Here is a 24409-nt window from a genome sequence, read left to right as displayed (position 1 = left end):
AACCAAAAGAATACATTCACACCCCACTTGTAACAAAAGCCAGTTACTACACATTGATTTATAAAACAGTCACAGAATTTATTGAGATAAATACAAATAGAAAGTTACATAGATTCTCTATTCTGACAAATGAATGACACTTCCAGAGCGTCCTCATTTAATTGGGTTCTAAACAACACTGTGTACAGTCACAACTGCCACTAGGGCAGCATCCTCACAGATGCCAAGTGTACATCATACATAAGATACCAGTGAATTCGAATTCTAAGCAACATGACTAACATGCTTTGGATTACAAGTGCTTGATAATTCCCTATAGCATTCAAGCAATATTGCACCCACTAACGTTATTCTCATGTTCCTTAGCTAGAAATGCTTTGAAGTGATATTCTTACTGCTTTTGTGAGAGTGGATCAGCTACCTAACTTTGCTCCATCTGGCTTTTAAAATACATATTTTTGCATAATTTAAACAACCCAGAGAATTGTATGTTAACACACAGCTTTACTCGTCATTGCATACATTTGTCTATTACAAGACGTAAAGTGCGGTCTTCAATCATGCTGAAATCACTTCTAGTATAAAATTAAAACAAAAAGGCAAACCTTGTAAAGGGTAAACCTGTTTTAACAGACCTGCACATTGCCTAGAAAAAAAACCAAACGACATACCCCAAAACTATGGTGCCCTCCATTAGTGCATGCAACTGTAGAGTTTAAACAAGTTTTTAAATGCTCTACTGAAATCTTATCATTTGAAATGGACATGATTTCTGGAGCTAGAGAGGTACCAAATGTTGTTAAAAACAAACAACTTTGTTTAGCCTTTTAGTGAACTTCTATAGCTGGTGGCTTATTGTTTACAAATATTCTAATTAAAAATCCTTAATGAACACTAACCAAACACACTAAATCATACAAAAGCTTGTGTTTTCCAGTGGATTATTGCAAGAAAAGGTAATTATTAAAAGATTATCTAACAAACAGAAACCTGGGTTGGGTTAATGTTCAAAGTATCTAGTATATATACATTTCAAACATACTTACATATACACACACACTTAAAAAATTTGATCAGTGCTGAGAAATTTAATGAACTGATAATAGAAAAACAGAATTAAAACCTTGTCAGAAAGGCCTTAGAAAATTTGAACTGTTAGAAAATACTAGTATAATGCCAGCATTAGAAAAAGATATTAGAACTAGAAAAAATTAACTTGAGGGGTCTTTTTGTTAAGAAATTGCAATCATAAAAAGTCTGTAGTGAAGAACCATTTTAAATTATAAAAAATTGTAAAAAATTAAATGTAGAATGTTGCAGAATTTACAGAGTTTGTACTGTTTACTGTAAGAGCAGTGATAACAGTGGTACATTTCTGCCTTTAGCTTCCAAAAGCATTTTGTGAGCTCACAAGGAAACAATTTAATACAAATACTGTACATTATAATACAAGACTAGTTAGACAAACATTCAATTTTTCAGCACAACTGAACCCTCAGAAAGTACAGAGCCCAGCTGAGGAACCTACTTGCTCTATCACAGACAAGCCAGATTTAAAACAAAAGAAGAAGAAGAAAAGTTATTTCTGCAAAAATCTTCACCCACTTGAACTACTCACTAGTAATAACAGTGAAATAAGGGGAAAGAAATATTTCCACAGGCCTATTTATGATAAATTGTGTTCACTGAGAAAGTAACTATCATTACATAAAAACATTTCTTTAGTAATCATTAGTTTTTGAACAGGACGAAGGACCAATCCAAAATATGAAGGGAGTAACAAAGCCTTTTTTTTTTTTTTCAAGCCCCATTCTAACTATAGGTTTGGGACATGACAGAAAACAGGATCCACCAAAATGTATTAGTTTTGTAATTTTGCAAACTAGTCAGACTCTCTCAGATTTCATTAGCAGAATTTTGCTCTACCTGTATACTCACTCCATCCTTATTCTGAAACAGTCGTCTAAATACACAGAAGGCATGTCCCATGTAAGCTTATAGATCTCAATAGCCTCCATTTGTTGTGTGCCCCAACCCTGACCATACCATCAATAGAAGTTATAAACTGCATTAACGCCTTCCTTCTGAACACTTACTACTTGAAGTTTCTCTAGAATTCAGATATCCTTTGTGTCTTACAAATTAACAGACTGATGGGGAGCTGAATGTTGGACTAGTTAAAAGGTGCTTTTCAAATGAAGTAGGAATGAAAGAGACCTGTAAAAAAGCTTAAGTCTGTAAAACTGTAATGCCCTTCTAAAGAAAAAGCACACGCTGAAGGAACTGAATCCTTTAGTTGAAGGGAACTTCACCAGAGCAGAAAGAGTAATATTCAGTTTGGAAAATTAATGTTCTATCTACAACTAACCAGCACCAGCAGTAATGGTAACAGACAGTGTTAACACCTGTAGGAGTATAGTTTAGAAATAAAATAATAGAAAAGTCACGATATACAAAGAATGTCAAACTCTGTGCTTTGAAAATTATCACATTAAGTAAAAACGAATCATGCCTTAGCTCTAGCAGAATAACTACTTCATAAAATGAAATGATTGAACTTTTTTCCCTACTGATACAGAATTAAATTCTTCATCCTTTTTTGTTGAAATTTAAGAGCTATTCACATACATACACTCCTTTCAGATAAAATAAAACACAATATTTGAAATGATACAAAAGCTACAATAACAAATGAAGAAAATATCTGTATGTAAGTTTGCTATAATCAAAAAAAAAGATTTAAGAAACATTAGAAGCTTATAGCAGACTACTACAGGAACTGTTTTGTTAAAAAAGAAATTTCAATTACACTGAAACACTGAGTACGTGTAAGAATTTACATACAATACTGAACTGCAGGTAAGATCAGAGTTACCACCCACATTTAGGAAAAGAAATAAATTGCTCATGCATATCAGACAAATGTAGAAACATCTGTAGATGAAAGGTGGTCATGAAATAAAGAGTATGGCATTTCTTAATAGGCCCTTTCTAGCTGTTTTGTCACTTTGTGCTAAAAACTTAATTTTCTTATTTGTTCACCTTATTCATACTAACCATGAATGTTGTTCAAATAACCATTTTGGCGTCCGAGGCTATTGCAGAAGAACACACTAGTTTTGTTTTTCAATGGGTGTATTGTCCATGTTGTTTTGTTTTAGTTTTATGGTAGCAAAGAAGGACACATCTTGATCTCTGTCAGATTGCAGAGCTAGAATGGTCTCCTCTGCAGCTTCTAGGTGAGGATTGCCAACACTTTTAAAATAAGCTAGAATAAGGTGAGAAAAAGACAATTTTAATCAAAGCCAAAAGAAGAAATTAAACTTTTTTTTTTTAAAAAAAACTATAGGGCATGCACAGCGCCTAAATATAGAGGATGCCAAAAACATCTGGGATAGCTCATCCAATTTATGAACTTCTTAGAGAAGCTACAGCAAGCTAAGGAAACTGTCAGAGAAAGAAATATGCTGAGTTTTACTTATCTTATAAGGTACTTAAGTATTTATAAATATAAATTATTTTTGATAAGCCCTAAATGGAAACATGCCAACAAGGAAAAGCAAGCTCAGGAAGCTGCCTTTGTACAGTGTTTCACAAAACACTCTCCATACTTTAACTCAGAAAAGACAGAGTTTTGATTTCTAAGGAATTATAATACAGGAAATTGTAGCAGCGCACAAAATTACATTATTTCCTACTTCAATTGTTAGCTTTAGACAAAAAAACAAAGCCAAAATTTGCAGAAAGAGGAGTGACATTTCATTTGAAGGACCACAAAGATGACTTAAATAAAATAAAGTTTTGAAACGAAACAATACAATCTAAGGTGATACTTAAAATTTCCCAATAAAAATCTATTTGCCATAAGCACTACAGATACCAAATATAAACATAGGCAGCAACATGCAGTAACTGCATTACTTCCTGCTATAAACAGGTACGTAGCTGCCCTCTAGTGGATGGAGCATTATTACGTTGGACATATTATCCACGTCAGTTTCAGGCCCTTCAGGGATGATGATGGTAAACAGTTATCCTAAGACAAAACACCCACTATATTATGCATTTCTAAATCTAGGTCCCTCAATCTGAATTTAAATACAGTATCCCAGATTACAACATACAACTGTGTTTTCAGTATAAGCAGAACCAAACAGGCTTTTACTAGTCAAGTGAGCCAATTTATAAAGAGCTGCACTGGCAGATGAAGGACAGCATTTGTAAGACATTAGTTCTTAATGACCACACCTTTCTCCAATAAGGTCTGCCTTAGAGCCTTGGCGAGCAGAACCCTTACGTTTGGCACAGGATCTGAAGCAAGACTTAAAAGACTGGGGAGTAAGTGTTCAACAAATTGGTCAACAGGCATACATTCTTCTTCCACCACAGCCTACAGGAGGATAAAGACAGAACATGAGAAAGCAAGATTTATGTTAAAATTACAGTATTTGCCATTCCTTTCTATCTTGTCCTTAATTTTGCCTGACCATTTAGAAAAGACAGAGTTTAACTTTGAATAAACACCTTATATTGCAATACAACCTTTGAAAAACATTCTAAAAATGCATCTTGCCATTCTGAAGATGAACCAACAAGGGCAGATAACTTAATTTCAGCTATATTTTAGGAAATACTGCTCTCTTGCCTGTCATCACTCCTTTGCCTTTCAGTATTAAACTCACCTCCCCTTCTCCATCCTTATTAGAGCAAACCTTTGTAGGGGGCTGAAGTGTGACGGGTAGGAGGCATGAAAATAAAGCAAACAAAGTAGTTCCTGGCATCTGGCAGCCATTGGTAGCTCAAATGGATCTTGTAAACCCTTATCCCAGCATGTCAACATAGGTATTACAAAATGTTTATCACGTTTTATAAATTTATATATTTACTTCCTAACTTAGCTACTAGGATGCCAGAAAGGAACAAGGATCAGCTGTAACAGCAGGTGGTGTAGCACAAAACGGACCACGGCTTCAAACCTGGATAGCCATTTGCTACTGCTGGCACCAGCCCTGCCCACAGAATCACTAAAAAAAAATTCTCAAGTCCAAATTTTGGTTTTGCCTACATTACTGAAAATTCTCAAACTGGCTCCAAATTAAACGTATGTAGACCCACAGAGAAAGAATGCTCCAACCTGACAAATGAAGGCAAAAGCTTGTCTTCCAACCCACTTGGAACAGTGACGAAACCGCACAACAAGTTCATTAATGAAATTTAGTCCCAGTGCACTTGCATTATTTGCATAGAACTTCTGTAGTATTGCTACAACCTGTGAAGCAAAGGAAGAAAGGAGATTTAAATTTTAGCCTTTAGGAAAAGGCATCATTGTATTTGAACCCTACAAAGACACAACAAACATATAAAGTATAACCAGCTCTGCCTGAAGAATTTAATGAATTATTACATTTATTTTGGAGAAAAGCCTTCTGTAGAGAAAGCATAAGAAGGTGTTCAAGTTAAACAAAAACCACTAAAATAAAACAACCGTTAAAATAATGCCTTTATCCACAGTTCCACAAACAAGGAATCTTTCTACTCATTCATCTACGGGATGATGGCATTATCGCGGAGTCCATAGATTAAATAAACTTTGAGGAAAGGTCAGATTTTTTTTGGTGTTTTTTGGATGTCTGTTTCTAAAAGTAGAATTCAGGGAAAGTTCTTCTGAGTAGTCTTATTTCCTGGTTTCTATCCAGTTAAAAACATTTGTCACTGACATACAGCCAAATGAGGAAGGCTTTAAGATATGCAGAAGTCAGACAACTCAATGTATTTTATACAGTTTACTTTTTAAACACGTGTATCAAAACTGAGCAAGTTCAAAAGGTCAGTAACTTCTGCCTACAGACAGTAGCTCCTGAGGCTATAAAAATAAGCAATTTCAGATATCCCTCTTAAGAATAATATTCCTCCTGTCCTTCCAGTAAGCAAACTAAATCCCCTACCAGTTTGAAGGAGATCCACCGAACTTCTGAAACTTTATCGGAGCAGAGAGTCAGTGCAATATGTCTTAAGTAGTCATAGACATCATTGGGATTGTAGAGTTCCAGTATCAGGATCAGCTGCCTGAAACAAAGAAGTGATTAACTCAACCAAGTGCAACACTAACCAACTGTTTAAAGTCAATAAGGATCGCTTGGAGCCTTGAAAAGGCCATGGTTATTATGAAGCACCTGGAGAGGTTAGGTCTTCTCTTCACAAAGGTGGGCACGCATATTAAAAGAGATACAAGAGATGCAAGAAACTTTTATCCAAGCTAGATCAACAAAGCATCAAATTTGTTGCATCAAAATAACAACAAAAAAAAAATACAAACAGAAGTACGAGACATTTCTCTGTAACTTCAGACCAGTATGGTGTACCTTCCCTCAAAGTAAAAATCACAGATTTACTTTGGTGTACAAGTCTACATTTTAAAAATTATTTAAATCTACAAAACCATACTGGACTCATTTCAGTCACACCAACAAACCACACAAAGTTACAGAACTCTCCACTAGATGTCAGAGGACTGCTGTACAACAGCGCTTCACCAGAGTAAGATTTATTTTGTTGAGCCAAACTACAAAGGGAGAGTAAATCCTCAACAGCCCAAACAAAGCGACGAGATAAATATGAAGGTCAGATTTTAGCTGCAAACTATATCTACAAACATTCCTTGGGTGCTTTAAATATCAACGGGGCTTGTAGAAAAAGAACTGTGAGGTATCACTATCTCCATTATATACCCAGCCATATGGAAACGCCAAACAAATATTTTTTAAGAACAGACTTTTCTATCCTGCAGATAAGTAATAGAAAAATAACTCTCTATATATATTTCCCTAATTTTACATGCAGTCCAGAACTGAGTAGAATCTGAACTCTCACTGAATAGTATCTATCAGACTGTCATATTTCAAAAGCTACATGCAAACCAGATCTCCGTTTTGGTATGTGACAGACATTTAAGTTTCTATCATGGTTGATCACAACACAGTTTGCATTTAAAAAAACTGTCAGTAGCTAAGTTCCCTAATTAAGTTCCTTAATAAAGAATGGTTGTGATCTTTTAGCTCAGAATTAGGGTGCACTACCTTCTGAACAAAACTATTTCTGAGTCAGTGATATACATGAAAATCAGACATTACGAAAATTACGTACTCTGCCAGCTCATAACGAAACCTCCAGTTCCTGCTGTTATCAGTCACCACAAATTCTTGAAGTTGATAAAGATACTCTCGCCTTTTGTCTGCATGAAGTAACTAAAGGAAAAACATTACTAGCATAAAGCTGATCAAACTCAAAACTCTGAAGATACTATCTTCAGAAATTAAATTACACTCTCCTACCTTTAGGAAGTCATAGAGATGTTTAAGGACACCAATGCGCACTTCATCTAAATCTTTCAAGAATCCATTGAAAATTGGCACCAGATCAGCAGCTGTTAGCTGATCCCCCAAAATAACTGCTAGTTCATGGATAGAGAAAGCTAGCGTCCGGCGTACCTTCCACTGCGAACAGTTTAAGAAGGGATACAGATTAGGTACCGTAAGTGGAAAAACTCACAGCTTTTAAACGCCACCCATGTGAGGGATTGAGAGAGCAGAAGAAATGGAGCAAGCTACACAGAAGCAGAAAATGTTGATTACATTTATGAAGTCTGATTTAAATCTTGAATTTTAAATTCTTACTCTATATTTAAATCCCTTACAAAGAAGAATATGATGTTATAACTTCAGTGAAGTAAACTGAACAAAAGCTAAAAAATCTCTAAATTCTGGTATATCATTAGAAAGCTGTAAGATTTTTTTATTGCTGGTTTGGGGGTTTTGTTGGTGGTGGTTTGCCCCCCTTCCCCCCTCTTTTTTTCTTTTTTACCTGTACATCTGAGGCCAGCGTCTCATATGTATCTTTCAGGCAGTGCCAGTTCTGCCTGCCCAGCGTTAAGGCCACTCCAGGAAGACTATATGCACAGTGTTTGGCTATTTCAGTATCAACAGTCTGGGCTCGAGCAGGGTCAGTCATTGACAAGTACTGGTCTAGTAAAGGTTGAGGTATGATATCCTACAGAGAGCACATCAGCAACACACATTGCCATTAATTTAGGATCAGTAAGAAAATACACCTGTTGTGCTGCAGTATTCTCTTCCTACCAACCAGCTGGGAGCAAAATAAAAACAGTGGCAAGACACCCGTTTTGTGGGTTTGCTTTACAAACTGCAAATGAGTAGTTATTAGTCCTCCCATTAGGTTAGAGCTGTCAGCAATGAACAGTAAATAATACTTCATGAACAGACTACATTAAATCAAACTGAAAATTTATTCTTTGCTATAGACAAACAATAAATCCAATGACAAAGCAGTATCATCAGCTAACGTCTGCTGCATGAATTGCCTCTAAAGCACCAAAAAGACAACAGGTAGGCTTGTTTACCAGAAACATAATTTTTCTAGTTTTCTGATTTAAACTAGTTCTCTTTAAATGCCCAGAGCATTTCTTCATCTTCTGTAACTGATCAACTGCAAAGCCTATTGCTGTATTAAGGATGAGATGAACTGTATCTATTACTCCACTAAAGCAGTTAGATGCTATTTTAATCACCTGTAACTTTGACTTGTCATCTTCAAACGGTGGATTATTTTCTTGCTCTTTTTTTAAAAATACACTGGTTCCTCTGTGTTGTTCCCCTGAATCCTGTAAAAGGACATACTAGGTAGTGAAATGAGTTAGACTTAGCAGTGTTTGCAATTATTTCAAAACATCACAGTAAGAACAATGCAATTCAAATACAAAATAGCCTGTTAGAGACAAAGCCTTGTACAGGCAAAGCCTTATTCAGTGTGCTTATACAAGTGCAAAAAAGACAACAGCTGTACACTGAAGACAAACACTATTAGGATCACAGACAGATTTGCTTCTAGAACAGAATTTAATGCAATAAACTTACTCAGATTTTGTGTGGTGACTTTTATTATACTCTTACATAAATTCATGCCAAGAATAAAAACTAACTATTAAACAAGGCAGCTGAGCAGTTACTCCAAGTCAATATCATGATAAAAGCATCACTTATTTTGGAAAATACCACTGGAAGCTCCAAGCCTATCAAATCACGAAGCACAAACCTCTCCCCAAATAAATATCAACAGAAACCTTTGAAAAAACTCGAAAGGTTTAAAAGACCAAAATCACAGAAAGTCTGAAAGATCACATTTTTTTATATATATATATATATATATATATTATTTGTACAGGTCTTATGTGCAATTTTTCTTTGTAGTCAAAGTTTTTTCTTAATCATTCACAATTAGCTTCAGCAACATTAAATACTGCACAAATGATTCTTTTTACTCCTATCTGTACATTACTGTCAAGAAATAGTAACCAGGAACTGTGTAGGTATCACCACCTGATTCAGCCTCCTGCTTGAAGATAAAAGACTAATTTTAGATCGATTGCAGGAAGAGGTGAGACTGTACTTGATACGTTTCCTCTGAAAACTACTACAAGGCTACTGAAAAAAATAACTCTTAAGCAGTCTGTGTGCAAGCAGAAATAATAGCCCTCAGTAATTTTATTTTTTTTTTTTCTAAATAAGTAGCATATGATAGTTACAATGTAGTAATGGCTTCAGATCAGAAGCAGGTCAGTTATGTCAGGGACTACATGAACACACACATTACTTCAGCTGGTAAGAATTCATTTCAGTCATGGAGCCCAATGCACACTTACTGTGCTTTTCAGTATACTGGGGGTAGACTCATCGCTGATATCATCCTGGGATGCAGGGGATGAAAGGATGTCTTCCTCCAGCTGGTTGCAGGTAGCATCTGAAACAGCTGTTTCACCTGAAATGTTCTTGTTCTGAAGTTTGCCACTGCTCTCTTCCATTTTTTTGGTCTCACACTCCCCAACAGAATCAAACTGAGCAGCTCTTAGAGCAGCAGACAACACTTGGACCTGAACTGTATAAAGCAAGAGACTATTTAGTATCCTTTCTGCACTTAAAAGCATTAAACTTACAGTTACTTAATCTGAAAGGATAAAAAGAAATGAAATCTAAGCTTCACAGAAACATATTAGTAAACATTTGCTGTTAGAAAGGCCTATTACTCTTCCATGAAACCTTCACATAAATTAAGAGCAATGACATGGATACATTTTCAGCAGAAGCATTCTATCAATTTCTCCCACAAACATATTTCTGATAATCCCTCATGAGGTATCACAGTACACTGGCTCACACCTCATTCTTTATATTGTCAAACATATTAATGCAAATTCTTTATTAATATTCTTGAATTGCTTCAGCTACCTGGAAAAGGCAATAATGCGCATTTCAAACATTTCTCAAAAAAAAAAAAAAACAACCACAATCTAGCTAGAGGAGGGAGTTAGTAAAACCACCTCTGAACTTCTGCAGAAGTGGATAGAACACTAGAGGCTGGGTTTACCACTACATCACCAATGAACTTCGGAGAAACTTTGCTGCTAACAACATGAAGTTACTAAGAGGTCAGAATGCAAACACTGAGGTAGTTATATCTCCACAGGCCTACAGAAAGTACAGTCTCAAGACTATAGAGACATTAGAGCATAATTTAAAGGTGAAGAATACCAGAATACTTTGGAAATGAGGGGATAGGAGAATTTATAAATATGCCTGTTATCGGTTCTTTTGTTGTTTTAAAACTGTTCTGGCTGTCAGAGCAGAAGGGAAACAAAAATTAATAACCGCACCTCCTTATTCTGAGAATTGAAGCATGACTGTTCAACTAAAGTCAGAATGAAAAGGGGATGTACAGACATGTTCTTGCTTTCTCCCATGTCTCTCCAAACCATTCATTTTCCCACTGCATAGCTGTCAAGCTAACATCTTGCCATTTGCTTTAGTTGAACATAATACACTTTTGCTCTTTTCTTCTTGCCTTTACTCTCTCCCTTTTCTTTCCAAAACTAATTTGCACTTTTTTCCTTTTTTCATTCATTCACTTCAATTTCCGCTTTCTTTCACGACTTTAATTTTTAATTTTTCACCTCTAGGTCTTCCCTTTTCATTCTACTCATTTCCATTCTCAGACATGAAAAATTGTCCTGGTGCCTTTCTAGCTTGCCATCTAGATGTGCCATACTGCCACTCTGACACTGCTCACAGCATAGCAAGGAAGCCAAATAATACTCCAGCTTCATGCAGAAAAAAGGAATGAATAAACAGGCAGATGAAAACTGATAATTTACTAGAATACTCGAGACTTAGTGGAATGAGAAACAGTTGACTATGTATGACAGGCTTGTCAGGTGAGTCCTAACACCTTATGAGTACCAAACCATTTAAAATACAGACAAGGTTTTTTTTTTTTTTATAAAAGCCAGGAGAAAACTTTCTGGGAGAGAATGTTATTTTATTGTTACAGAGTCTCACCTTGAACATCTGGATCATCTATGTGCTCCTGTAAGCTTTCTAGAACTTTTTTTATTTCACTACTAGCAACACAGTTATTACACGGCACAGAGCAGCTGTCTTTGTGCTTCTCAGTCTTGAACTGAAGCAACTCCAGGTCCTGACTTATATCAGGCAGAGGAGGGCGCCAGTATAGAAAAGTATTAAACACATCCTCAGCAGACTGTAGCCTTGAGTTTGTTCCTGGAAAATTGCTGTCCTTAGAGACTTCAACCACACCAGCAACAGCTTTGTCATCCTGAGACAACCTAGACAGATCTTCTCCAGGACTTGTACAACAATCTGAACTTGCTTCCCATGTGTCTTTATTCAGGTTCTCAACTGAGAGCGGCGTATTCACTTCAGCTGAAGTCTGCTCAGTCGATGACTCTGACTTGATTTCCATTGGTTGTTCCGAACTGATAACAGATACACATAATTACCCATATAAAGTATCTCTAACAATACTTTTTCAGTAAAATACTTCATAAAAGGTAGCATCAACTACAGAAGCTTACTTTCTACACAGAAAGACAATGTTAGCACTACACTTTACTTCTACAGTTTTCCCTTTATCTTCCTGTCAAGCCATCAAAGTCAATTTCACTTCAATAACATGGCTACGCTCAAACAGACATACATGCACGACCTCACCTTTCATACCTTTTCTGGAACTATTTTCTTAAGATTTGTAGCCCTAAGCAGCAACTACAGGAATTACCTTCTTGCTTCTCCCTTCCACTATACCACATCTTTCCTATGATTTTACCTGGATGATGTAGCATTTGTACTAGAGGCAATTAAAGTTATATTGTTGCTTGGTTGACAGGAATTGGAATTTACATCTTGTGTTGACGGTCGGATACTCAGTGTCCCATCTTCTCGAATGTAAAGACCAGCACTTGAAGGGTTTGCAAAAGTAGAAATAAAGGGGCCAAGAGACTGAAAAGCTGCCTGACGAACCTGGGAGAGTAAAAAGACAACATTCAGGATTCATGCAACTCCCACAAAATTAATGCTGAAAAATAAAGTTTGGTCCCAAGTTGTTTGTTACTGTAATACCTTCATTTAATGCCAAGTTTTACCAATTATGAATAACTGACACCTACACAAAGGGTATCAGCATATTAACAAACATGGATTTTTTTTTTTTTAAGTACAAATTTGAAGGACATCATTACATACTTCAGCTAGTATCTTTAACACAAGCAACGTACTCTCAGAAGAACAATACACTTACAAAAAACATTGATAGGAATTCTAAGTAACAGAAGAGAAGAAAAACAAGGTATCATCTCTTTAGGTAAAATTAGCTTTTACTAGATAAGAATCTAATCGCAGCAAAACACACCTTGCCCATTATCGTGTCTGCCTGGGAAGACATCAATTATAGAGTGAGTTGCTTACCCATCTACAAGTGTCACTAATAAGACTGATGAAGAGTGGGGATAGTTTGCTTCTGCGGACTTCTGGGGATGTAGTGTAGGACACTGCCATAAAGCATTCAGCACAAGCTTTTCTCATTCCCCAAACGCTATCAGAACAAAGTTCAAAGAACTTGGGAATCTGCCAAAAATAAACAAAACCAAGACTAATTAAAAACTAAGCAAAGGCTGTAGCAACTTACTATCAAGGTATTTGTTTGGAAACTGGAGACAATGAGAACTCAGAATAAAATGAGTGAAGAAGAGAATAAAATAGGGACAGATTAAAAAAAAGTATTAACTGAAGAAACTGGAAAAATGTATCTCCCCTTCAATGGGATTTCATGTATAGCTATATACACTAGGAAAAAATAGTATTATTAATGGCTTATTTTTTCTGAAATTGTAATTTGATCATCTAGTTCAGGGAAAAGAGAAAGTCAGTAATTCTGAAGTATGTAATTGATGGTTCATATGCATTCTCCATTTCTATTCAATCCCAGTTTTGCCATATAAGCACATTCAAAGCCTTAGATAAAGCCATTTCAAAAAACTACATAAACAGATTATTTCACAAACAACAGAAGAATTATTATTAAATCTTTTGAACTGATAAATACATGTCTTGTAAATGGATTTTGATTTTTTACCTACCAGAAGTCTTTCTGTGGCTTCTTGCCCAACTGCATTACAAATGTCACCAAAATTAGCTGCACAAATCTAAGAAATAGAAAAAGTCATGAATAACATTCTGGCTAACACACTTTCGAGTGCATTAGGTTTATCATCAACTTCACCATGCATTATTTAACCCCTGTAATAAATGCACATTTGACTATTCAAATTTCAGCCATGTAACTACATCCTGTAACCTTAACGCATCCTGAACAAATACTCATTAGAGCAGGCTTCCATAAACCATATGCCTTTGAAATCAATACTAGAAAAGGCTTCTGCATTGTGAAGAGAGTCATCTGCTTCAGTAATAACTAAAAAGGACAAATAAGCCTACTTGGAAGTCTTAATGACTTTGAACAGCAGCTGTCAAAACAAAACAGATTAAAATATGATATGAGGGTCAGGACTTAGGTGTACAGACAGAATTATCTTTGCTAGAGCTGAAGCTGGCTTAAGCACTTTGCTGAAGCAAAGTTTAATCAACGTCTCAAGTTAGTCCCATTTACAGTGCATTATATTCAAATTCTGTAATTAATGCAGAAGAGACATTCCCATGTTGCAAAAAACAACACAGCTGAAATCTGAAATGAATTAACATGTGCCTGTGTTAAAGTACATTTTATTTAATATAAAACAATTATAATGCTAGAACACAGGTCAAATTCCAACACCACCAGCTTATGTTAAGGACCAAGCTGAAGCTCAGCACAACCCTTAAGTCTACTTAACTATTTTAAGATTTCTTATGCTACAAGTTTCCCTTTGTACTTGACCATGACTTAAAAGGAATCTTACACTTCTGAGATTTCTCCTTTGAACAACAGGTTTTAAAAAAGGAAAAACGTCTAATACCTATTTTTGAATTTCTGGTTTTGAAATAAGATAACAGAGCAGGTAATTTGTTTGCATCATAGAACCAAATATTGTGGCTTAAAAATAGGTTGTGAAATACTATTAAATGGTGCAAAACCTGCTATTTCCCAAGGACTGTTATCTAGTTCTTTAATGAAATACAGAATCTATAAGCCATGCCAATAAATTAAAACTATTCTTCCAGACCCTTTCAACTTCATCAGTGAAAGCCATGATTAAATTCCTCAAGAAGGCATTTGAATAGCTATGTACATACAAATTCCTTTGAAGCGTTTCAGGGTTGAAAACACACCAACCTTTCGGACTTGAAACAATTTCCCATCACTGCAAAGTTCACAAAAACGAGGAAGCAGCATGTGCTCAACTGTTGTTCTGCTCAACATAGAAGCCATTTTACAGATTATCTAAAATCAGGAAGGGGATATGAGGAAGGACAAGAAAATTATACAACTTATAAGCGTGGTCCAAACCTCCTCTTAGAAATTACTTCTGAGAGCAAGAAAGCAACTACCATCAAATAGATTTCAGTACTCTAGATTATATTTTTGTACACCTGTTTATGCAAAGCACAACTGTAGTTTTTATTTAAAATCATTCCATGCTGTATTTAAAACCATTCTGTACTGCCATTCCTGAACATAATATTTCTTTACATTATTTATCTGGATTAAAAAGGCAGAGAATTGGCTTTTATTAATAAATACATTTTCAATACGACTTACAGTGTGGTATACATACAGTAGTATTTTTGTACAAGGAAGACAAGGTCCCATACTCAGAACTTTTAAGAATTAACACCTTAATTCCATAATTAAAGTTAGTTAGTAACACATACTGAAACTGAAATACTGGTATAGAAAGTTTAGGTTCCATGATTAACGTAAAGTTCTCAAGCAATACAAATGCAAGTACAATTTTTATTTCCTCTTTCTTATGCTTATTTAAGTCTTGCACAAAGTTTTATAAATATATTCTAAAAGAGCTTTCTAATAGCACTGCTAAAAAATAGAGAACAAAAGCAATAAAAAGCCTAAAAAGTAAAGATACGAGCTTTCTTTCAAATTGAGTTTTTCGAATTCACTTACATTCACAGCTTCCACCTTGTACTCATCATCACTGTCAGGAGCAGAGAGGTCCAACAGAATTGGACACACCTTGTTTTCAATGTCACTCTGAGCAACAAGATCTTGTTCCAGCAGTATGAGCAGTGCTTCTTGACCTGCCTTTCTGACCTAGTAATAAGAATGAACAGAACAAAAGTCTATGACTGTAAAAACATCATTTAGTGACACGAGAACTACAGAAAGCATGTCTTCGTTGAACACAGAGGTACAAGTTAAAAAATAGAAAAAACCCTCAGCTTTAACAATAAAAGGAATTAGTAATAAACAGTAAATTTTACTTTAACTGTTAGATGCCCTTTAATCAAATCCTGAGGAGAAGCTGAAATATGAAGTAGAACTCAGGACCTGTAAGTTACAACTCCAATAACAGACTGTGTCAGTATGTCATTAGGAAAATCCTAAAAGTTTCCCATTATCCACTAGGGTAAAAATATGTATATTCAGACATCCCTAGCAAAGTGTGCTCAAATCAATACATACAAATAATACATAATACAATAAATATGTAATAACTAGGTATCAATTAAAGGGAAATTTGTTCTCTGTTCCTCATATCTCTAGTTCAAACCACAGCAAGTTTTCCAACTATTCAACTCCCATAGTCTGTTTTGCCTACCTGATTGTTAACATCTGTGAGATACCTCACTACTATGGGCATAAGGTATTCAAAAAATGCTGTTGGGAATTTTGGTCGACTTTCTTGCAGAAAAATGGCAATTGGAGGTATTTGTTCCATCAGCTCTGTACGTACAGTTGGTTCTACCAAGGAAACGGAAGTAAAAGCTACATTAGTAAACTGATTTTTTTTTTTTTAAAAGTACATTAAGAAAAAGCTAGGATTTTGTTTTGCTTTAAAGCTTTCACAATAGAAAAAGATGAAAAGACTCGAAACATAAGGAAATATCACCACTAAGATTGCCAGTTCATAAAGTAAACACAAATAAAATACCCTTACATGTATCACCACAGTCCAGAGTTAGAAGAATTAAAATAAATGCATTCAAACCTGCATCTTCAGAGAGTCTGACTACTATTTCCATTACAGTCAGGAAGTCTTCCTCATTGTTACTGAAATCTCGAAAGACATCCAAAAGACCTCTGGCAATAATTTGCCTGTGGAAGGAAAACAGATTAACTGCCTTGATATCTTGTCAACAACATAAAAGTGGGATGCAGGAGGAACTTAATAAATGGAAATGGACACAAAAAAAACACACATCAAGCTCTTCTCTAAATATTCAGTCATACTAGCTATACAATTTTGCCACACCCCCAAAAAAACGAAGACTGAGTCCGGAGATATTAGATGAACAAGAAAGAAAACTTATTAATGGAAATTTTACATAACGGCTATTCAAACAAATTTTGCATTTAGCAAAATAATGAAAGTAGCAGCAATGCCCCCAGACCCACCATGCTGTAAAACTCGTATCGCCATCAGGTGTGATTGTTGTAACCTCACCTGTTAAATACGTTATCACTGAAGGCATATTTTTCTAGACGAGCCAGTGGAGTCAAATTATCCTGTCCTGGAATGTCCAAGAATGCTGTTATCCTCATGCTATCACAGTCTGGTCCATAATCTTCAAATCCAACTTGAAAGGCAAGAAGAGTAACAAAAAAAAAGAAAAATCACCCAAGAGTCAGCAAGAGATGCTGGAATATAAAATATACCAATACCTCTACCTATTTTTAGAGCTATTCTTCAAAGCAAAACTATTTATATATCACTGAAAACTGCTTACCAGAAAAAATCTTTAGTTATACCCAATGAACTCAAGGGCAACACCTGCATATAGACCAGCAAATTCAAGCCTTGAAATGTAACTGAAATGTAACCTGTTTCAGCTGTCACAATATCCTTGGCTTTTAATACATTTTACTTTGCAATGTGAATGAACTAACCACACTATAAAATTAAAGAGAGCTCAGCTGACAGAATTGCATGCCACAAACTGACAGACAAATTCAAAAGGAAGATCAGTCCCATTAAAAGAAACTGAAATTTTCAGTGATAGAAAATGCAAAAGCATATTGCTTTAAAACAGCAAACTTGTGTCTGTTTCAAAGTTACCAAGGCACATTTTTCTCACTCCAAGTACAGGGTCCCAAACATTCAAACCACACAGGTGCTTTGGAGAAAAAAACAACTTTATCTGTGGACATACTGGGTGCCTACTACTGCAGATGTTCTTAACTACTGAGTTTCCCAAATAAAACCACTGTTTTCTAAACCTTTTTTTTATTTGTAAAATTTTAACAAAGTATTACTATACCAACCCCATACCACCAAAATCTTACAGGCACTGAATCCAGTAACACGCACTTGATTATAGATTGCAGGCAAAAAAAATAAGGCTGTGAGGGGGATAGGAAATATAACTTTGCTGTCAAATTATTTCCTGTGCTCATTTCTTAAAGCAAAGGCATTGAAGAAACCTGTCTGCAACTCAATCTTCCAGACAAATTCTCTCATTTCTGCAACAGATACAGGAACACACACAGTAACTAAAACTACAGGAAAAATTTGCAATGGAGTAGCTGACACTTCTCCTCTGGGCGTACAACTTTCCCAACAAAGCACACTTTGAATAATGTGCGCTTTGCTCACACAAACCACACAACACCCGTGATCTTCCGTAAGTACAAATGGTGCCACACAGCTTCTCATATGTGAGAAATAGTCTCCCTCAGGCCAGCAAATGTGCTAAGAGTGACAGCCACTGCAGAAAACAAGCCAGTTTCTGACTTGGCCGGACACAATATTAGGTATTTGAATTGGTCAAGAAAGCACAAAACTGGCAGTAATTTGCAAGCACAATGACAAGCCAAATGGGCTGTAAGAACTCTGCCTGTAGGAATGAAGCCCAGGCACTCCAAGCCACGGCTCTACAGGCAGAACCCTCTTGTCCTCAGGGAGGGGAAGTTACACGGTGCTTCCATATTAGAAACCAGCAGAGCTTTGGCTAAACAAATGAGCAAACCAAACCTTGTTTCATTTATAGCATCTGTTTCCTCTGTTTGTAAAATGGGAAGAACAGAAATACCCTTTCCCTTTGACGCACTCAGAAGATCAGCAAATGCGCGTGTGAAGAGCTGCGCATCCCCATCTTCAGTGTCCTGGGTAAATAAACTTACAGTCCTGCTCAATGTGCCAGCCCAATCACTACAAAGGTTTTGCACATCTTAAAGACAAGTCTTCATTATTTCATAATACACTCTGAAATTGCCAGTGGGTTAAATGGTGTCTGTATGTAATTACACGGTCTCTGATACAACGGTTTCTTCAGGATTGAAGTGGCAGTACCTTAATCAGAATAAAGTTTCAACTCTATCCTCTTACTCTATCTACAGTTTTATATCATCAACACTTCTCTGAAGAACTCCTTAATCTGAGACCTGCATGATGAACTGTGTTAATATCCATTATAAATTCATTTTTATATAAAAATACTCTATTACCAAGAGGTACCAAGCCTCAGCTTTTTTCCCTACAAAAGAATCTGATTTCATATGTCTGTAATTGATTTCCCATTATTTAATACTTTGTTTTTGCTTTCTATCCTTAAATAGACTGAATCTCTAGAAGACACTGTTTTCCAAACTCGCAGAAGTTACCTGTTACCTTAAAGAAATATTTATCAGCACACGTATTATTCTGCTGTCCTCAATACAAAAGAAAGCAAAAGCTACTGGGACAAATTACAGACCTGAGATGAAGACAACTGAAACATGGTTTCCTAGTATCAGACACAAACTGAAGCCAAAACATCCTCCACAGAAACACAGTGCTTAAAAAAGAAACTACATCTGAACATACTCGAGACAAAAGGTTATACCTGGGGGTCTCAGGAGGGGGAAAAAAAAAAAAAAGAGACTACATTTATGAAAACACAGTTTCCAGGGAACCTACGTGAACTAAAAGACAGTAATTCTGCGCTCTTGCAGACAGTGAGCTCCAATCAATAAATTCAACAGGATTCAAACAGAAGAAAACTGGCAGATTATACTTTGTGTTGTTGTTGAAGATGTTTACATAGACATGTGACTCCACAGCTACCTGATTAGCAACATACGCTAGTTACTCGTTGTTTTCTTAAAAAAAAATGTGGATTCTTATGACACCCTTATTTCCATTCAATTGGTTGTTATCATTTCTAAAGGCTGCTTTTTAATATACTTTTCAAGTTGTCAGGTTCGAAACATTTATTTGCACAAGTGTAGGTAACTTACATTACACTGCCCTAGTAAGGATCAGCTATCCACCTGTCCCAGGGCTAACTCTCCCACCAAGCGCAGCACCCGAAGAGGCAGCACCCAGTGCTTCCTGCTCCAGAAGTAACCCACTGTAGCACCAAAAGCTCACAGGAAGCCAGACTGTAAGATTGTGGATTTCTTTTTGGAGGTTGCAACACTCTCTCCACCTCCAAAACGGAACTCTGACCATCCTTATGCCTGTGCAGTTACAGTATATATTTTTGAAATGCACATAGATTGGACACTCTTATGCTAGCTCATTTTTGAGGCTAGCCACCTCTTGTACAAAGAGTAAGGCTTAAAAAAAAAATCAATATACTTGCCATTAACCACACTATTGCCCACTCGTTAAAAATGAACTCATTTCACTTTACTATTAGTCCCTTCAAATATTTCAGAATTCCTACCAGGTCAAAAAACAATGAAGTAAATCTCAATTATAAATCTGGCTACAACACTACACCAAGGACTAATTTTCTAAACATGATAAACATTCTTTACTTCACTACCTGAGTAGTTTTATTATTCATTTACATTAGCTAAGCACGCATTAGTGCTTCTAGGACTTGAGGGAACACAGAGCAAACTACTTATGCTGAGGATGAAGAGAGTTAAATACCTGAAATTTTTTCCACACAGACTCAGTACACATAAGTTAGGAACAATCATGGAAGAATCCGTTTTGCCTTCTCGCAAGAATTTTTCTTCCATAAAACAAGAAGCTATAGGTACTTACAAGTTTTAAAATACACTAGAAAATATATTACAGAAATATGTTGAACTTGTACTTCTAATGTATCTAAATACTCCTTCAGAGGTGAACCATGCATTCAGTATTTTCCCTCCAACGGTATCAAACAAGCTTGCAATTTGTCCGTCTATAAACAAGAACTTTTGGTGAGCCCTGAAGTGGCCAGGCAGTTGGACTTGAAGATCTCTGCAGGTCCATTCTGACTGAACTCTATTCTAGTCTATTCTACCTATTTGAAGACTGCTGAGTTTGAATTTGCCATGCCTTAGTTTGACCTAGACTCAAAAGCTGGTTACAGCCTACAAGAACCACCTACAGCATTACCGAATTTATGCAACACAACATCACCAGGTACCATCACTGTATCGCTAACCACTTTTTCCAATACAAAACATTAAATACTGGTTCACTATGCATTAACTTAATGAGCTCAACTAGATAATTTTTTTTTCTTCCACTGTTTTTAGAAGGAAAACCAATTTTAAAATACATGTTCTTAATTCTATTAGGGAGATATTTGAGCTAATTATTTTTCTCACCTTACAAAAACAAAATGTCAAACTGTAGTTGATTAATTTAGGTAGATTTTATGATAGCTTTGCCCCCTATTCAATGGAATCCCCCCAGCTGTCTGTTTCAGTGGAATTGAACCTCACTGTGGATAACACTATTTCACCAACTTAAGAAAGTAAAAATCCAGTTCCAGTTACTTATTTGACTGTGTTCTTCCTGAAATGCACCATGAACTCTTTGCGAGAGACTAGTCATTGGATTAGCACAATATCTCAAACTAGATAGGATTTCCTGAACTCTACTGTATTAGAAATTGAAGACCTCTTTGACTGCCCCAATTCTAACCACATTGCCAAATTCATGAACTTAATCGAAGGTTATTTTTAAAGCATAAACAAGGTTTGCATAATGCTTTCAAATATATTTCCCTTTATTTACACGCTTATCCTAAAAATGATCATTCCTTTTACACAAATGTTAAGTGACCCATGTAAAATGCTTATTAATGACTACTTATGGCAAAACTTTATCTGAACCTTTTTAGTTGTTTTTTTTTTTTTAAAATTAACTTCATGACTCAAACCAGCATTTTGCATACAAGCATCAGACTTATTCATCAACTTAGCATACAAATTCTTTACCAACAGTCTCAAAGGAACAGCCAAAGACTGAAAAATAACAGAGAACGAACACTTAACTCCTACTGATGTCCACCCCCAGTTCAAGGCCAAGATCCATAAAACATTATGGGAAATTTGCATTTATTTCTGCTGTTTGTGCTTTACACTGAGCAAACGGAATTCAACACTATCTTTGTTTTATTACATGGATGAAAAAAAAAAAAGGAACTGGGAGCAATTCAGAAAAACACAATTCAAAGAGCTAACCATTCGTTAGCACTATGAAGAGGATTTTTGTGTGTGTTTTTTTTTTTTTTAAATTAGGGCAGAGAGAATTAAGAATTTTCAAGTCTTAAGGTACTGCAACAACTGTTACAGCTCTCCTGTGATTAGAGGAGCTCAGGTGAGATTGATGTGCTGAGCTCTGCAAAACAGCCTTCAAATCAGCCTAAGTACATTGAAATGCATCTCCTAATTTTCTTGTCACTTAAATCCTGTTCAACACATGCATGCTTTTTGTCATTTAAGGTCTTGACACAGACATCTTTCATTTAGTTACTGCAGCAAGCAATAACCTTCAGTACCCATTTTTAAGCGACTTCCTCCAGTGTTATCATGATTTCAAATCCCTACATGTTAAAAACATGCATTTCAAGCATTATCCTCTAAGGTTTGCACGTTTTGATTTATTTACTTTTTAGATTTCTAGCTTTCCAAATAGATAGCATTAAGGTAGGAAAATGCTTTTTAATTAAGGCTTTAAAATCATTAAGATACACACAGTTACAATTTAATTCTAAGGAAAACATCAAAGATGTTCTGCAATACGTAAAAGGACACAAACACAAAATGAACCAAAAGGTCTTACAAAAGCTCTCACCACTTAACCATTAATTTCAACTCAAAAAAAAAATATTACTGAAGTAAAAAAAATAAAACTGTAATTTGTTTTTCTGCTACCTACTAGTGAAATGCTGAAACCTGACATACTGAGAGCAAAAACAGTTAACAGGCAACTAACAAAATTCTACAGGGTGATCCCCTGCCTGCAGAGGCAGTGTCCCTGCACATCCTTCCAAAGGAAGGCTTTAGCTTCCATTACACTCTCATGTTTCTCCTGCTGTTCCTCAAGATCATTTTCTTCCTAATTTTGAATGTTCACAGTCGACAGGGAAGCAAAAGCCTTCTGTTGTGCATTTTCAAGTACTATTACACAATAACAGAATGGTTGAGGTTGGAAGGAACCTCTGAAGATCACCTGGTCCAAGTCCCTGCCGAAGAGGATCACCTGGAGCACGCTGTGCAGGATGACATCCAGGTGGGGATATATCTCCAGAGAAAGACATTCCACAACATCTCTGACCAACCTGTTACAGTGCTCTGTCACCCTCACAGTAAAATGCCCTCTCAAACATTTCTGTGGTAAACAAATCGAGTCTCTCACAAAAAACAAATTCAAGCATCAGTTTTCATTTTTTAAGGGAAATGTCAATCCAGCATCCCAAGTGCCAACGAAACCGCCTCCCACACCTACCTGGTTCCCAAAGCAACACCACTTCAATGATTAGTGGCTACAGATTTATCTCCTTAAGCAACAGCTCCTTCAAGTTGTCTGAGCCGCATTCAGCTCTAATCCCCTAACAAAACTCTGCACTGTACCAGCTGAATCGGCGCTGCCTTGCCTAGCACGGAGAACAGGGCACTTAACTTAAAACCACCAGCTTATATCAGCCAACTGGAGCACAAAAGCTTTTATTTCCGTTTATTCCCAGCTTATGAAGGGCACACACACAACAACGCCTGCACCGCAGCGGTGAGTGCCCAGCAGAACCCCCAGTGCCTGGAACCACCCCCGAAGCCCCCTCAAGCTTCACCCGTTCGCAGCCACAAAACCCCCCGTCCCCTGAGGCCGCAGCACCGGGCTAATCCTCTCAGGGGCGGCCGGACAGAGCCCATTTCTCTCTCCCTGAGGTTCCCTGCCCAAGGCACTGCTCGCACAGACCCCGGGCACCCAGCTGCCCCCACAGCCAGCGGCCTCTCGCCTCGGGCCCTCCTTCCCCGCGGGACAGCGGCTGCCCCCGGCGGGCACCGAGCGGTTCCCGGCCCCCAGAGCCGCCCGGGCGGGCACGGCTGCGAGTGTCAGGGCTGAGAGGCCGAAAAGCCGAGGAGGACGAGGGAAGGGCCCTGTCAGCCCCCGCGCTGCCCCAGAGCCACGGAGGAGCCTTCAGCTCGCCCTGCGAGGCTCCGCACAGCCCCAGCTCTTACTGTCGCGAATTAAAAACGCGGAGAGCGAAAAGCGAGCGATGGCCAGACCCTGGGGTGGGAGCGGGGCCCAAGCAGCGAGCGGAAAAATAAAAAAACAAAACGACAGTTACTCACAATCATCTAAGTCATCCTGCAAATCCACAAAATACAAAGGGATCCCTACAAACAGAAAACAAAAAGAGAGACACCGGGGGGGTTGGCTTCGGAGGGGCAGCGGCGAGGGCGGCCGGGCCGGGCCGGGCCGTGGCGGTGCCCCGGGTGAGGCGCCCCCCGCCCGCCGGCCCCACTTACCGGCCATCTTGGAATGGACATGGGCGAGGAGGAGGCGGAGGAGGAGGGCGCAGGGAGGAGCCGCCTGTGCTTCCTGCCCCCGCACGGCCGAGAACACGACCGGCTGAACAAACGGCAGCTCCCGGAGGGGGGAGAATCGCCCCTAAACGCCCCCCGTCCGTCTCCTCAGAGGGAGGAGAAGCGCGGCCGC

The 24409-nt window shown here is 37.3% G+C and overlaps 1 protein-coding gene across 2 annotated transcripts; it reads right to left on the bottom strand.

Annotated features, from left to right (window-relative positions):
• Nucleotides 1–57: 57 nt before the first annotated feature.
• On the bottom strand, nucleotides 58–24354 carry LOC310882699 (serine/threonine-protein phosphatase 4 regulatory subunit 1-like). 2 transcript variants are annotated; one of them, XM_083801814.1, is made up of 20 exons: nucleotides 24220–24352; nucleotides 24043–24087; nucleotides 16985–17117; nucleotides 16529–16635; nucleotides 16139–16281; nucleotides 15484–15630; nucleotides 14695–14802; nucleotides 13502–13567; nucleotides 12831–12989; nucleotides 12193–12386; nucleotides 11406–11842; nucleotides 9716–9948; nucleotides 8585–8677; nucleotides 7861–8046; nucleotides 7332–7493; nucleotides 7144–7244; nucleotides 5946–6066; nucleotides 5135–5269; nucleotides 4249–4390; nucleotides 58–3268 (listed from the first exon to the last, which is right to left on the bottom strand). In XM_083801814.1, the coding sequence occupies exons 1-20, from the start codon at nucleotides 24224–24226 to the stop codon at nucleotides 3114–3116; spliced, it is 2874 nt and encodes a 957-aa protein (XP_083657940.1). In that variant the 5' UTR covers nucleotides 24227–24352; the 3' UTR covers nucleotides 58–3113. The 2 variants fall into 2 exon arrangements, with proteins under 2 accessions (XP_083657940.1, XP_083657941.1); XM_083801815.1 differs by lacking the exon at nucleotides 24043–24087 and having other exon boundaries at nucleotides 24220–24354.
• Nucleotides 24355–24409: the final 55 nt, after the last annotated feature.

Source organism: Anser anser (assembly GCF_964211835.1).
Source record: "Anser anser genome assembly, chromosome: 16".
In the NCBI taxonomy this organism is placed as follows: domain Eukaryota; kingdom Metazoa; phylum Chordata; class Aves; order Anseriformes; family Anatidae; genus Anser; species Anser anser.
Note: the sequence above shows the minus strand (reverse complement) of the source record. Positions and strands in the feature narration are given on the sequence as shown.